Source organism: Mesoplodon bidens, assembly GCF_964165515.1.
Source record: "Mesoplodon bidens genome assembly, chromosome: 11".
Taxonomy (NCBI): Eukaryota; Metazoa; Chordata; class Mammalia; order Artiodactyla; family Ziphiidae; genus Mesoplodon; species Mesoplodon bidens.
The window spans coordinates 63,341,274-63,357,909 of NC_138167.1; the positions used below are offsets into that span (position 1 = coordinate 63,341,274).

Here is a 16,636-nt window from a genome sequence, read left to right on the forward strand (position 1 = left end):
GATCCAGGGACAGAGGGAGGGAGAAGCCTCAGAGGCAGCTCCAGCCTGGCCTAGACCGCGTACCCCACGGCCGAGTGATCCGGCCCCTACCCCTCACCTGCCACCCGCCCCGAGGGGAGGGGGCGCCCCCAGACGCCCGGCCCGACCCCCCCGCCCCGACCCGCCCCTCCCCTCCCTTCCCCTCCCCCCCGCTGGCTGGAGGCCGGCCCCCATTGGCCGGCCGCTCACGGAGCCCCGCCCCCGGTAGCAGCGGGCCAATGAGCGCGCGGCTGTCAGCTCGTCAGCCGCGCCGGCTCGGAGACTGGGAGCCCAAGCGTTGGCCGCGGAACCAGCAGCTGCGAGCGCTCGCCGAGCGGCCGGTCGGTGGGGTCCTCGCGCCCCGCACGCCCGCACGCACGGCCCGGCCCGCAGTGAGCATGGGCGCGGCGGCCGTGCGCTGGCACTTGTGTGTGCTGCTCGCCCTGGGCGCGCGCGGGCGGCTGGCGGGGGGCAGCGGGCTCCCAGGTAAGCCCTGAGCCGGTGGGTGGCGGGCGCTCGGCGGCGGCGGCAGGGTCCCGGGCGGGCCCCCAGCCCCGCGCCGTCGGGAGGGCCACAGCCCGCGCGGCCCCGCGCCCCGCCCTGCCTTTTTTGCAAAGTAACTTATGCGGCCGGCGCGGGGCGCCCCCTCCCCGCAGCCCGGGCGGAGCGAAGCTCCCAGAGCCTGGCGGGGCCGCAGCATGGGGCGGGGTGGGCTGAAGCCCCGTGGGTGGGGGGAGTGCGAGGGCGGGGGGAAGAAAGAAAGCACGACGGCCCGCCGAGGGCCCCCCGCCGTCCCCCACTCCCCGCCTGAAGGCGGGAGGGAGTGGGGACCCCGGAGCCAGACGGGCGCTCCCCCAGGGGAGACGGGAGCGCGGGCGGCAGGAGGCCCAGAGGGGAGACCCGGAGGAGGTGAGCAAAGGGAAAAGGACGGACTCAGAGAGAAAGAGAAGGGGGAGGCTGTAGATGGAGAGACAGACAGACAGAAAAGGAGGCACACAAAAGGACACAGGAAAAAAACCCCAGAGAAAGACAGACTGGAAGAGTGGAGACCAGACTGGAGACCAGAAAGACCAAAGAGGGAAAGGAGGGAACCGAAGGGAGTAAGGAGGCAAACGAGCAGCAGGAAGGTAAACGCTCAAAAGAGGGAGGTGTGAGGGCAGGACTAAGGGATGGGAAGGAAGAGAGAGAAGGAGAGGTGCAAGCGGAGAGGCACCAGAGAAAGAGGGGGGAGAACTGTGGGAGGAAGGAGGGAGCGAGACAGAGGGAAAGAGAGGAGGATGGGGATGGCTGGAAAGCCATGGACAGATGGACAGACAGGAGGGGGAGGGCTGAGGGAAGACACAGACGAAAGAAAATGAATGGGAACCAGAGGGAGGGGAGCCCAGACATCGGACACGGTGAGGGGGTCCAGGAGTGAGAGGCAGGAGGTACCGGAGAAGGGAACCAGCATGGAGCATCAGGCATCGGGCATGGTTGGGGCGGGCAGCAGAGGCGAGGTGGGAGTTCCCCATGGATTTCGCAGGGACCCTGCTCCCCACCCCTTCCCCTCCTGCTCTCTCGAGTGTCTGGAAGGGGCTGTCCCGCAAAGCTGAAGACACATTCTCTCCTCCCACATCTGACCCTGTCCCATGGAGGAGCTTCCTTCCTTTCCCTCCTTGGAGGGAGGGGAGAGACCCTGCTGTGCTCTCCCTGGCTTCTCTGAGCCCCTCTGGCTGCTGCGTGGGGCTCCCTGAGGTCTGTGTTTGGTGGCAGGAAGTCTATTCCTGGGAGTTACACCCTGAGTGAGGATGCCGGGCCATTTAAACTATTCCACAATTGGAGCCGAGCTGTCTTTCCTCTGGCCCCAAGGGAAACTGGTCCCTACTGCCACACCCCCATGTGTCTGTGGGTGTCTCTCCTGGGCTCTGAGGTCCCTCCGCCCTGTTTGATTGTTCCTGTATGCGCCTGTCTCCCTCTCTCTTGGTCTCTCCGCTGTGTCTGTCTGCACTCCCCATCCCCAGCCCCACCCCATGGAAGCCTTGTGCTATGAAACCACTAATGTCAAACAAGCATGTGTGATGGGAGGACTGGGCTGGGTTGTCCAGGCCAGGACTGTGGCCAGGGAACCTGCAAGGACCCATGGCCTGTGTTTCCTCTCCCTCTGTCCTCTAACTCGCGTGTCCTCTCCCCAGCACCCAGCGAAAGACATGTTTAAAAGGTGTGTTGGGAGGCGCCCCCACTGCCTCTTGGCTGACATCCATCCATTTCCATCCCACGAAGACACGTACCTACGTGTGAGATTGGGGGCACAAGGGGCACAAGAGCCCCAGGCAGTTTACCTCCCTCATCACCGTGCACTGACCCTTGGGAAGTGGGAAGAGCTGTATCTGTGGTCCATTGCCCCTGCTGGTCCTGTCTCAGAAGCGGCCCCAGTCCTCTCCCCCTAGAAAGGTGCACATTGACCCTCTCTGGTCTCTGGCTTCCTGCCCTTGAGGCTGTGCTACCCCTCCCGGGGGTCCCTCTGTGGTCACTTCTCCAGAGGGGGATGTTCTGCTGGCCTGATGTTCCTGCTGGCCCCTGGCCATCTGATGGCTGGCTCTGGTCTCCTACACAGGCTGCCTCCTGGCGCCCGTTCCACCTTCCTCTGGGCAGCTGTAGAGGATGGGCTGCTCACCTGAGCAGATAAAACCACCCTGAGAAGGGATGCCACCTTGTGTGTGTGTGTGTGTGTGTGTGTGTGTGTGCGTGTGCGTGTGCGCGCGCGCGCGCGAGCATGCAGGGAGGTGATTCTGTTGTGTTTCTTTTTGATGCCTCTCTTCCTTTAGGGGCAGACTGGGGCCTTGGGGACTAGGGCACGGGAGGAAGAGTCCTGGGCGGGGGACAGTGGTTCTCTCACAGAGGCCCCCCATGCAGATTTAGAGCCCAGATGCTATTCAGGGGAGTAATTCAGAGTGGACGATCTTGAGGGCCAGACAGGCTAGGGTGTGGCCAGAGGCATGATGCGAGGAGGGCATTCCAGTACTTCCGCAGGCTTGCCCCTGGGTGACTGCCCTCGGGGCGGCTTCTGAGAGTTTCTTGTGCTCCCCTCTGGGTCCTTCTGTCTGTCTGTCATCCATCTGTATCCTGTTCATAGCTGGCTGGAAGCAGCACGGCATGTAGAAAAGCTCTGGACCTGCTTCCCTGAGTCAGAGCCCAGGCTCTGCTCCTAATGAGCTACCGACCTTCCACAGACTTCTCTGGGCCTCAGTTTCCTCATTTATAACCCGAGGAATGAACCTAGATTACAGCTATGGTTTTCTGGCTATGCTGTTCTGTGCTCTGAGGGTCCTCTCCCTGTATGAGCTGGGGGGCGGCGGGGGAGGTGTATACACAGCTACACAGAATCTATTCCACTTTATTTGCCCAACAGCTGTTCCGACTGAAGATGTATATGGGTGTATGGGTGTGTTGGGGGCAGGAGGTGGGGAGTGCCAGGAACCCTCACAACCTAACTTTAACTTGAATTTGGAAGTTGGCGTATGAGAACCAGGACTGAACCTAGATTTCCGAGGTGGGGAGGATGGGGAGATCGGAACCATCCATGAGGCCGGTTAGCCCCATCGAGGGTATGGGTCTGTGGAGGCCAGGTGAAGAATCCTTTATTTCTACAGCCTAGGGGCTGGGTGGGGCCCATGTTCAGATCTCCTTCGTGGGCCTGCTGGCTTAGCCTCTGCTCAGTGCGCCATGCTAGCCTCTGTTTCCCCATCTGTAACCCAAAGGGGATGGATTTAAAGTCCTCCGAGGACGCTTCTGGCTCTAAATTCTAGAATAAGGAGAGTGGAGGAGGGGTGGAGAGATGCTTGTGAGGAGAGCAAGACATACAGAGAGGCTTTTCCTCGCTCTGTTCCTAAGCCTCCGTTTTCTCATCTTTTTAGTGGGAAGAATAGCTCTACTTACTGGAATTGTTGTGAAAATAAATAAGACCCGGCATTTTGGTAACGTTGTGCCTGGCACAGAGTAGCCACCCCATAGATGCTACCAGTCACTGCCTGTCACACCAGGTGGTCATATGATGGCTGTGACTGTTAATTACCCCGGTGATCAACGGAAGGGCGAGAGACAGAAGGAACCCCCTGCCCCACGCTAGCTGCCCACTTCAGGCCACACCTCACTCGTGGTTCCCCCTCCAACAGGGGCCGTCGACGTGGACGAATGCTCGGAGGGCACAGACGACTGCCACATCGATGCCATCTGCCAGAACACGCCCAAGTCCTACAAATGCCTCTGCAAGCCAGGCTACAAGGGGGAAGGCAGGCAGTGTGAAGGTGAGCCCAGCCCAGCCCAGCCCTCCAGCCAGACCCGTGGGCGCCACAGTCATTGCAGGCGGCCTCTGTCAGCCTTGGGAGGGAGGCTGCGGGCTTCCCGGGAACCTGTGTTGCTTCCTTGGAGGAGGTATTCGAGTCATGGGGGTGCTTAGCTCTCCCTGGGTTTGAAACTTCGGGTTGTTTTTTTTTTTTTAAAGAAATTGAAATGGAGCACTGAATGATATATTTGTCCATCTGTCTCTGACTGGATGTGGGGTGGGGGTAAAGGCCTGGGGTGACCCCACCAAGGTCCCTAGTTTCAAATCTGAAGCTACCCGTGTACCCTCTGTAGCTTCCCCAAGGGAGCTGTGCCGTAGCAGCCACAGCGTCTGTGGGGCTGGCTCAGGTCTTCTGTCTTGAGGATGAGAGCTTGGGCAGAGACTGGTGGCTGTGTCATGTCCGTCTGTCTGTCCAGCCTTCCCTCCCTGCACCTGGGGTGCTGGTTTGACCATGTGGCCTTCGAAACCTCCTCCCTAGCAGGCTGAAGGTTGGAGGGAAGAGCAGCCTCAGCTGTCTTTGGAGCCAGGACTTTCCAAGCCGGACAGAACCTTTGGGAACATTTGTCCAGGAGGGTCTGTGTGGTCATTCTGCCTCTGAGGGTCTGGGGCAGGGCCCAGCATCAGGGGGCTGGAGACAGCTCTCTACATGACTGCTGTGCACCCCTGGGTGAGAATCAGGATCCAAATCTTCCCTGTCTGCCCCCACTTCACAGATGAGGAACACTGAGGCTCAGATTGGAGAAGCCTCTTCTGCAAGGTGCCCGTGTTTCACAGTGGCATGACCAGTACTCGAACCCAGGTCTCTTAATTCCCACCCGAGGCTCTCTCGCATCTCCTTATCTTCTCTCTGAGCCCTGCCAGCTTCCTTTTTCAAAGTGTGAGATTCGTGTTAGGAAAGTGGCACCTGAGAACAAGGTGGGCGCCTCTTCCTTCTGTATAAAGCTTTACAGGAGCTGGGTTTTGTAGGAGACGCGGCTCTGCCTTCTTGGGATGCTGACATTGTTTATCCGTCTCATTTGTTGGGCATCTACTTAAGGCTGAGTGCTGGACAGATGACACTGTCCTGGATCGTGCCTGGTTTGGCCACATCCCTGGCCTTGCTTAGGGCCCAGAAGCCGGAGGGGGGAGCTGGCGCCTACCCACGGACCTCTGGAAAGAGGCCAGGCTGGAGGCAGATAGAGCAGGCTGGCTGCTGGCAGGGCCTGGACGTTAGCTTGGTGGTTCCAACTGACACATGTGAGGCTCTGTGCAACTGTTTTCTGACCTTCTGCTCTGCCCTCTGACCAGGGAGGGCCCAGGGTGACCCCCATCTCTTCCGGTTTAAGCCACTGACCCAGCCTGTTCCTCCTCCAGCCCAGCTCCTTAGGTCACCTCCTGCTGTCCCCTGCCCAGGATGCCCATGCTTTGTGTCCTACCTGTTGCCCAGAAGTCCTGCAGAGTCCAGCTCCAGCTTTCCAGTCTGCTTGAGCCCAGGTTGGGGGTCACACTGGCTCCAGGGGCCTGATGTCCTCAGTGTGAGGATAAAAGAGAATGAGGCTTGTGAATGTGCTTCAGGGACTGCCAGGAGCCCTGTCTCTCCAGCCTGGCTCTGGCCTCTGCCCTCACTTCCTGAAACGCAGAAGGCCCTATGCCCTGGCCACACATATATATACCAGGCCAGTCCGTGTTTCTGAGACCCAGCTCAGGTTTTCCCCCTTCTGGGAGCTCCTTTCCCTCCCTTTATGTCCTGGTTAATTCCTAATGAATCTTCAGGGCATCCTGAAGATTGAATGACACACTGTGTAGCATACCAGGGCCCTGCCAGCCTCAGTGCCTGGCCCACAGTAGGTACTCAGTATATAGTACGTGCTCAACATACAGGGGAAGGTACCACTACCTGCACTGTCATCATCATCATCATCTGTTCTCACCACCTCTCACAGTGGTTTTAGGCTCAAATGACATCATGTATGGCGAAGACCTTTGAAAATCGCCCACTGCTGTATACCTCAGAGGTGATAGTTATGGTGCAACCTGGTCCCTCCCCTAAAGGAGCTTCAAGTCTAGTCGGGGTGCATGAGCTGAAATTATGTATCAGTGGAAATTCTTAAGGAACAGGTGAGGATTGTACGGGCGGTAAATCGGCAGCTGTTGAGCTGCCGTGTGAACAGCCTGGAGAGCAACCGCCAGGAGCCGAAGGAGGGGCCGTTTGGCCACTTGCTCCCGAAGCACTCTGTGAATGAGCGCTGCTGTGGGTTCTGGGGACCTGAGTGGACACTGTCCCACCCGCACTGAGGTTTTCTCATCCTGGGGGACCCCCCTACAGCCATCGGTCAGAACTGGTGGAGCCTGCTGGAGTGCTCACCCGTGGGCCTGCGGACCCCCACTGGCTTCCCCAGGAGGACCTTGCAGAGATTTCTGGAGGCTATGGAATCTGGAGGGGCTTGCAGGCCCGGGCAGTAGTTGCCTAAAGGGCCTGGGGATCATCCAGGTGTTCACTTCCTGGCTCACAGGTGGAGAAATGGAGGCGTGAGAAGGCAGGGGTCTTGTCTGAGTTGGGACTAGAGCCCAGGTTGGGTGGGCCCGTTTCTCCGCGCTGCCATTTCTGCACACAATTATTGCTATCTGGGGCTCTCTGTTCTGAGAAGAGGGAATGAACGGTCAGTATTCAGTTGAACACATAGCGGTTAAAGCATGGCCTTTGGAGCCAGACTGCTTGGGTTTAAATCCTGCCTGTGTAGCCTGGACAAGTTCCTAGACCTTCTTTTGTTTATTTGTGAAATAGAGATAATAATGGTCCTACCTCCTAAAGATGGTGTGAGAATTAAGTGAATTAATGTATATAAAGCATGTGAACAGAGCCTGACACAGAGGACACACCGAATAAGCATTAGCTGCTGTTACTGGGATAATGATGGTGGTGACGGTGGTACTAATGGTGATGCTAACAGTGATGATGCTGATGATAGTGACATTGATGATGAAGATGAAGTTGTTGATGATATCGATGATCGTAATGTTGTCCAGTATATGAAAGGGGTGAAGCCTTGTCTTCCCAACAACTCCCAGCCGGGAGATGGGGTGTTCTGGTTCATTGACTATTCGGATAAACCGTATGCATATATCCATATCCCCACAGAGACATACAGACGTGTGTGCCATTCACAGATGACCATTTACCAAGAATGTGCAATAAAAGATACGAGTGACAGAAGGCTTTCCTTTGTTCTACTAACCCTCCTCCAGGATGGGCGAATAGTATGCTGCCGCCTTCTCCCCTAGCAGACGTCAATAATCCATCACCGGACCCTCCAGACAGCCATTTCTACTTTAGAGGAAACCTGCTTTCCCTCCCTGGGCCCCTTTATCTGCAGGTCCTGAGCTGGTGTGGGTTTTGCAGAGCCTGGGGCTGGAGTCTGGGAGGAAATGAGCTGCCTTGTCCTAGAGATCTGATAGACTTTGCTGTTTACTGTGGTAAACACAGAGGACAGATTCTCAGCAAAGCAGGTCCAGAGAATATGGCCTCCACAGCCTCCCTAGCTCTCCCCAGGATGAAATCAGCCTATGGCCCCGCCATGTGGGACTGAGTGATGAGCCTTTCGTACCCTTCACTGTGTTGCCTTGAAACTCCTGCTGCTTGAGGAAAACCCTTTAGCAAACCTGGCACCTGAAGCAGCCGGAACCCCCTTCCGGGGACGATTTCTCACACGCCTTCAAGGCCATCTTGCCACGTGGCCAGTTCACGTGTGATGATGATGGGACTTCCACGTGTGCAGCCACTGTGTGTCCAGGGAGCAGCCTGGGGCCACATGTGGTCAGCTTAACGCTGGCAGGGGGCTTGCTGTAGCCAGAGTGAGGTGCCTCAGACATTGGGAAAGACCCTGAGCAAAGCTGAGGATAAATCAGTGTTTTCTCGATGATCTGAAGTTCATGGACAGGATCTGAAGTTGCTCGAGGTAAACTCATGGACGTGCAGAGCTGGAGTGAACTCTTACCGGGCCTCCAGGGCAGCCCCCAGGTTTTACAGATGACCGCCCCATTTGTTGCCCTCCCCAGGCCCATACAGCCTTCGTTTAGCCCACGTCGCACTACGTTGATGTTTCCCATGTCTCCTCCTGGAATGTGGGCTTCTCCAAGGCAGGGTCTGTCACCTGTTCAGCTCTGACCCCTAGAACCCAGCACCAGGCCTGGCGCAGGGCTTAGAAGGCCTCTGTTGGGTGAAAGGGTCGATGGATGAGTCCCAGCAGTCACCTCCTCCAGGAAGCCTTCCCTGATGCCCCAAACAGGTCAGCTGTCACCTGTGAGCATCCTTCCTTCAGAGCTCCTGTCACACTGGGTTGTGATGACCTATGTGACTTCACTCAGGGTTGGGCCCAGAGCTGGTGTTGGTGGGCAGTGAATGACCCTTATCAATCTCTGGGATATCAGGAAAGGCCTCCCAGAGCCTCCCAAACTTTGTGGGGCTTTTTGTTTTGTTTTTAATTAATTAATTTATTTTATTTTTGGCGGTGTTGGGTCTTAGTTGCTGCGCGCGGGCTTTCTCTAGTTGCAGCGACCCGGGGCTACTCTTCGTTGTGATGAGGGGGCTTCTCACTGCGGTGGCTTCTCTTGTCGCGGAGCACGGGCTCTAGGCGCGCGGGCTTCAGTAGTCGTGGCACGAGGGCTCTGTAGTTGTGGCTCACGGGCTCTAGAGCACAGGCTTAGTAGTTGTGGCGCACGGGCTTAGTTGCTCCGCAGCATGTGGGATCTTCCCGGACCAGGGCTCGAACCCGTGTCCCCTTCATTGGCAGGCGGATTCTTAACCACTGCGCCACCAGGTAAGTCCGAGCCTCCCAAGCTTTGAAGGTTTTATAGATGAGGAAGCTGAGGCCTGAGAGGGGAAGGGATTAGTCCAAGGATATCTGGTGGGGACCCGTGGCAGAATTAGGTTGAGGAAATTGGGCCCAGGGAGGTCAGTCTCTAACCACGTCACCCAGCTGAGAGACAGCAGGGCCTGGATTCCAACCCAGGTCAGCGGTGGGGTCCCAGCAGTGTTCCAGGCCCCCATAAGCCTGTTTGAATGCAGTGGGAGGAGTTCCTTAGCTATGGAGTGTTAGAGGGGGCTGGGGAGACCCTTTCACACCTCCCCTCACTGCCATCAGCTCCTGTGAGCCAGGCCCTATGAGCCCTGATAGCTGGGAGATACCCGCTCAGCTAACCACTTTGAACTGCTGTCATTCTCTCTCCTTTCCTCTCTAACCCCACCCCAGCATCACTGTCTTTATCTATAGCTCCTCAAACTTGCCAGCTCCTTCCTACCCCAGGGCCTTTGCACATTCTATTTCCCCATCCCTCTTCGTTTAGCTAAGCTGCTATATTCCCCCTCACCAGGCGCCTTGTGCATGGGCCTTTAGGGGGCCGCCAGGGCCAGCCCTGCACTGGCCTCCTGGTCTGAATTAGTTGGTCCTGTGTGTACTCTTTCTGCCGAGGGGGCAGACCGGGGACAAGGAAGGGGCATTTCATCCCCTTTAAATGCTTCAACTCATTTAACCTTAATTGCTTTGTTTTCATAGACATTCGCTAAGGAAAAGGACCAAATTATAGCCTGAATTGGGTCTTACTAATCTTAATTAAAAGCTCTCATTTATAATCAGGACCAGGCCCCAAACGTGGAGAAAACCACCCTCATATGGCGTGTTTAAATAACTGAGACCCTCTTGATAATCACTGTTTAGTCTGAACCAGCAGTGCACATCACCCCTTCTATGTGTACTTAATTTTTTAGACCATTTATTCAAGTGGTTTATTCCACTTGCATGTTCCAGCTCAGGCCTTTTCCAAAATGTTATAATTAAAACTCTGGAGGGAAATAACTTTTTGTTTGGGCCACTGTATATCAAATATATTACTATTTTCCCTTTTTTGTGAAAAGGAAAAACATGACAACCTTATGGGCATCAGAGATCACAAAACTAGCATGTATGTAATGAATGTAAATAGTCACTTCCTGAACTTTATATCCCCAGGGTCTACTTGTCAGTCACTGAAGTTAGGTAGATTACAGGGCATGCTATTAAGTGTTTTAACAAAACTCCTAATAACACATACAGTGATCCATTTAGTTTAACATCAGAAAAAAAATCTTAAGACCAATTGGCCTTCTGAGGGAATAATGTCTATGAGCTTATTCAGTCATTTTCATCATCATTATTACACACTGTATTGAGACCCCAGATAAAATTCTGCTCTCTGGGAGGCCAGGAAAGGGCAGTAGGAGGTGGGCTGGGAGCGGGGAGGAGGGGAAATTCTTCTTCAAGTCTTAAAACGTGCAATTATGCATGCTAATGTGTGCCCTGCTGAAGATGAAAGCGCTCGAGTCCAGCAGACCAGCGGGCAGGAAGAAATTGGATGTGACTTAAAATTCCAGGCTGCTGTCAACTAGCAATTAGGCAGCGCTGCTTACAGCTGGTCCCAGATCTGCTGCAGAGTTTAGGCTTCTTGGAGTCCATGTCCATTTCTGGAAGGAAAACTTGAAAGCTCGAATCGTTGGCGTTTAAGCATTGGAGGTGTTTGGCTCCCTCAGGCTCAGTTTGCCCGTGCGTAAAATGTGTCCACTGGACTAGATACAGTTTAGTGTCAAGAATGTTCACTGAGTACCTACTCTGTGCCAAACTTGGTGCTGGGGCCAAGGCGTTTTCCTGACCTCCCTGGTTAGGGGAGAGACAGATTGGGAAAGACGTGATCATAACAGCGCGTGGATAGTACAGCAATGGAAATACAGACCAGACTCAGTGGGGGTGAGGACGAGAGAGAGGGCGCATATCTCTGCCTGGGGAGGGGGGAGTTTGAGAGGGCTCCCTGGAGAGGTGTCATCTGGGCTAAGTTAGGAAAGCAGAGCGGGTCTCTGGCGTTCCTTCCAGCTCTGATGCTCCACAGGATTGTCTGTAGCAAGGATGCAGAGGCCTGTTTTTGTCCTTGCCGACTCAGTAAGTCCAGCAAGTGACTTAACCTTCCTGAGACCTGGTTCCTTACCCATCAAACGGGAGCAATGGCACCTGCCTCACAGAATGTGCGTTGGAGTGGGGTTGGGGGAGGGAAAGCCACCTCACCATATGTGAGAGTGCGTTGAAGACAGCACCAGGGCCTGCACGTCGAGCTTTCTTTTTTCTCTAAATCCCCATTTCTCCTAGGGTTAGAGGGACTCTGCCCCCACCCCCTCCCCTCATCTCCAAGCTCCCCAGGCAGCAGGCCTCTCTCGGCCCCTTCCTCCAGGCCCTCTAGCTTCCTCTTGGCCGCTTCTTATTACAGTGGCTGCATTTGTTTTTCCATTGGAGGAATGCTAACCAGAAAAAACCATTATTTCTAAGAAAATAAACCACGGGCCTGTTGGCCTTTGAATGCTACTGAAGTGGATGGCAGCCTTCCCCAAAGGCCTTGAGACAAAGAGGACCAGAGGGCTTGTGTGTGCAGGCAAGGTCAGGGGGTCTCGGAGGGTACTTGGAGGGGGTCCTCCAGATGCGCCAGGGCTGCAGCCCCTGGGAGGAGAGAGTGTAAAACCCCATCTGGCCGGCTTGGACTTCTGGCCTGTTAATTACGGCTGCTGCTGTGGCTCAGCCCCGCTCCCTCCGCGGGCTCCGAGATGCACCCTCTCTCCCGGAGCCCCCCTGCCTCTGTCTGGGCCTCCTGCCCCTTGAGTCGAGGGGAGTAGAGCTGACTGTAGGTCCCTGGAGACCTGGGTGCCAACCTGTGTGACCTTGGGCAGGTCTGTGGACCTCTTAGGCCTTAGTGTGCTGACTGCAGAGTTCAGGGCTGGGGCCAGGACATCCCAGGCCCCTTTGGACCCCTGCAGCGGGCAGCTCTGTCTTCAGTGTGCTCCTTGCCATGGTGGCACACAGTGTGGGCTAAGTCTGTAGGGGTTCCAGGGGGGCTCCAGCTGGACTGTGAGCCGCCTGTCCCTTCCCACTGACAGCCCCAAAGGCAGGCCTGGCCCGGCCGGAGCGCTGGCGGCAAGGCTGTCCCTGCGTGAGATGTTCGTCTGTCTCTGGGTCACCCTCCCCCTCTAGGCTGGCGGCTCCTCGTGGCCAGGGTCTGGGCTGAGGGCGAGGGGCCGGGACGGGGAAGGTGCTGGTATAGGAGGGAAGAAGTCGGGGAGGTGGCTTGATCCTCAGCGAGGACCGTGGGCCCTGGCTCCCTATTCACGGAGATGTGGGGAATTCTTCAGGTGATTGTGTCCAGGTTAGGATGGTGGAGTCTGGAACCAGCCTGCCTGGCTTCTTCCAGTTTGGGCTTTGCCACTTACTAGCTGGGCGGTCTTGCGCGAGTCACTTCAGCTCTCTGAGCCTCAGTTTCTCTTTCTGTGATGAGAGAAGTTAAGCCCTTCCTACTTGGCCTATAGTAAGGGTTTAGCCACCTGCCATTAGAAGGTGGGGGGTGGGGAGCTGTCCCTGCTCTTATTGTCGTTAAAGAGAAACCCCACTGGGGATTTGGAGAGAAAGAGAATGAAATCAAACTGCACCAGGGCAGCTCAGGCCCCTGCTGCTGGAGCACAGAGGGCGGCCTGTGAGGTTAGGGGAAGACGCCTGAGCTGGGAGTCTTGGTTCAAGTTGCTGTCAGCCTCAACCTGCTGATACGTTAGCTCCGCAGTCCCCCTCTCTGGGCTCGATTACCCCTTTATCAAATCCAGGGGCGCATCAGTGGAGCTCTAGGACCCCAGCTTACCCATTCCAAGTGGCGGCTCAGGCTTTCAGGCAACTGTGTTTCTGATGATCCTCCTGTTGAGTTCCAAGGGGGTTGGGCCCGTGGAACAGCCCCTCTGAGCCTGCAGTTTGCTCAGCGGGTGGGAGAATAACCATGCCTCTGCCCGGTGGGAGAGTGGTGGGAGCCTCAGCTCTGGGCTAGCAGCCTCCTGGGGCCCCTCCTCACTTCCTTCTTGACCACTTGGATAGGTGAGCTCTCTGCCAACCAGGGTGCTTCGGTACCCACCAGGCCTGATGTCGGAGCCTGGGGACAGCCCCCAGTGAAGGGTCCAGGGTGCTTTGGAGGGAGAAAAGGAGTAATTAACTGGTACTTTGGGTTTGCTAGGCCAGTCCTGCCTATTACTTGGGAACCACAAAGCCCACCTTGAGCCCGCACTGGGCAAGTGGCATTCGAGGTCAGTCCAAGGTGAGCATCTGCACCGCAGCAGAGCCCCAGAGACTCGCCAGCATGGTGGATGAGAGTGCCGAGAGAGTTAACTTAGAGAAACAGCTGTGTTGAGACATGATCCAATGATATATATGCAGTGATATATATGCAATGATACAATGCACCCACTTAAAGTATACGATTCAGTATTGACAGAGTTGTGTATCCGTCACCGAAATCAACTTTAGGCCCTTTTCATGACTCCAGAAAGAAACCCTGTACCCCTTAGCCATCAACCCCCAGCCCCCCAGTCCCCAGAAACCACTAATCTGCTTTCTGTCTCAATAGTTGTGGCTTTTCTGGAGACTTCCTACGAAACGTGGCCCTGTGTGCCTGAGACAGCATCCTCCGAAGTCAGGGAGCCTGGCTCACTTCCTGGCTCCACGTGTATTAGCTGTGTGACCTTGGGCAGGGCAGGTAACACCTCTGAGCCTTGGCTTCCCTTGCTGTCAAAAAAAGATGTTGGTACCCACTTCTCAGGGTGCTCATAGCAAAGGGCCTGCCTACGGTCTCACACGTCCACGGAGGCTCCAATCAAGATGGCTACTCATTCGTTCAATGCCGAGCAGACTTTTGAGGAGACACCGTGCTACTGCTGAGCCTGCAGCTGAACAGGACACACTTCTCGCCCCGTGGCACTCACAGCCCCGAAGGACACATACATCGCAAGTGAGAGCAGTGATAGTGTCCGTTCAGGGGGCCGTGGCGTCCAGAGGGTGGGGAGGAACCCCGTCTGCCAGGGCATCTGCAAAGCTTCAGGGAGGAGCTGATGCTGGGGCTCAGTCTGCAGAGGGTGTAGGTGTCTGTGAAGGGGAAGAAGCTCTGGGCAGAGGGAACAGCGCAGGCAGAAGCGTGGAGGAGGCCCGAAGCCGTCCGGGCCACTGGGAGAGGTCAGCCAGCAGCTCAGACCCCATGGTTACCTTGGATCATGGGTTGGCTGGGGGGAGGACCTTCCCACCCTCTGGCTGAGCCATGGTCATTGTGTGCAGTTAGGAATGAAAAAGTATATAGATTTGTGTTGGTTTTGCATGACCTTTGACCTTTCCCATAATTAACTGCTGGGCCCACTTCTGGCATTGTCTCAGCAGAAGGGAAACCTGATCGATGGATGCCAGGGGTCCACCGAGAGCGGGTCTCATTACTCAGTCATTACAAACCCAGAGCTTAACCCTGTGCCAGTGGCGACGGGGTGGGGGGGGGGAGGCTTAATCCTTCCTGCTAGGCGGCCCTGCGAAACTACCTTCTTCCCGCGAATGTAATTAGCCAACAAACTGGATTAAGATTTATTCACCAATAAGGACTCAACTTCCTAAGCCATACATCTCTCCCAGAATGGTTGCCTGATCTAAGGAGTGCACGGTTTTTCCTAAAGCCCCCAGACAAAGGAGAAGTCGTGCAAGCGCCCAGCCAGGGAAGGGCTCTTTGTTAGAGCATTTGGTCTCCACTATCTGCAAGGAATTTTGAGAAAAATGCCAATTTCAAGGGGAAACACGAAGATATTTTTGGTAGTGATCTCTGATAGTGGGGAGTGAGATGCTTTAAAAATCCTCATTTTGAGAACCTTTCCGGTCAGTCTTATTTTTAGGACTAAAATGCCCTAAGTAGTATTAAAATTAGAAGAATCTCTGACTCGTTGTAGTAGAATCTCTTATAGGCACTACAGAGTAGATATATATTTTATGGGGCAGCAAGAATCAGTTTTGAATTAAATGAAGAAAACCACACTCATCCCACTCGAGTCCTTACCAGTGTTGCTGGCACATAACCACAGCTGTGGGATCGTGTGTGCCTGCTGCCATTTTAATATAGGAAAAGTGGAACTGCCTGACCTTTTAAAATCCCATAATGAGCAGCTCCCCGTGTTGTTTTTCTCTGCTCTATTGGATGTTGGAAGCTGTTTTCTGTCGGGAATTGAGTTCTCATTAAAAAAAAAAAATCCAAGCTGGAGAAGAAGCAGGGATGTTTAAGGCGAGCTGTTGAGACTTCTCATCCTTAGCATTCAGGTCAGATTTTTTGTCCTGCCCGCTTTCTCTGGTATGAACCATCGCTGTCACTGCCCCTCAACCTCAAGGGCAGGTACGGACCTTGGAAATAAAAGCAATGATGCACGTGACATCTCCTCCCCACCTTTTCTCCTTGATAACTTTTTGGAGCATGAAGCACTTTTTATAAGTATTCACCGCATGCACCCCGAGGATGTGGCTCCAACGGGAATAGAGCCTGCGTCTGAACGCAGCCCCTGGCTGGAGGCCTGAAGACAAGGCCCTCAGCCATGCTGGGCCTCGTTCTCGGCATCAGTAAAATGGAATCAGCAGGGCTTCCCTGGTGGCGCAGTGGTTGAGAGTCCGCCTGCCAATGCAGGGGACACGGGTTCATGCCCCGGTCTGGGAGGATCCCACATGCCGCAGGGCGGCTGGGCCCGTGAGCCATGGCCGCTGAGACTGTGCGTCCGGAGCCTGTGCTCCACAGTGGGAGAGGCCACAACAGTGAGAGGCCCGTGTACCGCAAAAAAAAAAATGGAATCAGCAGTCACACCTGCTTTCCACACAGCTTCATCACTCCGATCTCTGCTTCTGTGGTCCTGTGGCCGTCTTCCCTCTGTATGTCTGTGTTTTCACATGGTTTTCTCCTTTCTGTCCTAACATCCTCTCTGTGTGTCTATATCCAAATTTCCTTCTCATAAGAACACCAGTCACTGGTTTAGGCCCACCCTACTCCTCTACAACCTTACCTAAAATTTGATTACATCTGCAAAGATCCTATTTCCAAATCAAGTCACATTCACAAGTACTGAGGGTTAGGACATCAACACATCTTTTGGGGGGGCACAATCCAACTCAAAACAGTCCTTTAAGAGTGAATACCTAGATCAGTCTCCCGAGGCAAAAAAAATAAAAGCAAAAATAAACAAATGAGACCTAACCCAACTTAAAAGCTCTTACACAGCAAAGGAAACCATAAACAAAATGAAAAGACAATGTATGGAATGGGAGAAAATATTTGCAAATGATGTGACCAACAAGGGCTTAATTTCCAAAATATACAAACAGCTCATACAACTCAGTATCAAAAAAACTAAACAAAACAAAAAACCAAAAAACCCAATCAAAAAATGGGCAGAAGATCTAAATAGACATTTCCCCAAAGAAGACATAC

General features: G+C 54.8%; 1 protein-coding gene across 3 annotated transcripts in view; it reads left to right on the top strand.

Annotated features, from left to right (window-relative positions):
• Positions 1-401: 401 nt before the first annotated feature.
• Positions 402-16,636, top strand: part of SCUBE1 (signal peptide, CUB domain and EGF like domain containing 1) — a gene marked incomplete at its 5' end in the record, with an annotated part of 129,984 nt that continues 113,749 nt past the window's right edge. For 2 of the 3 annotated variants that reach the window (XM_081249523.1, XM_081249524.1), the window contains 2 exons: positions 417-504; positions 4,170-4,301. In XM_081249523.1, the coding sequence (XP_081105649.1) occupies positions 417-504; positions 4,170-4,301 (220 nt within the window). Of the gene's footprint in view, positions 505-4,169; positions 4,302-16,636 lie in introns of all 3 variants that reach the window. The other variant, XM_081249522.1, reaches the window with a different exon arrangement.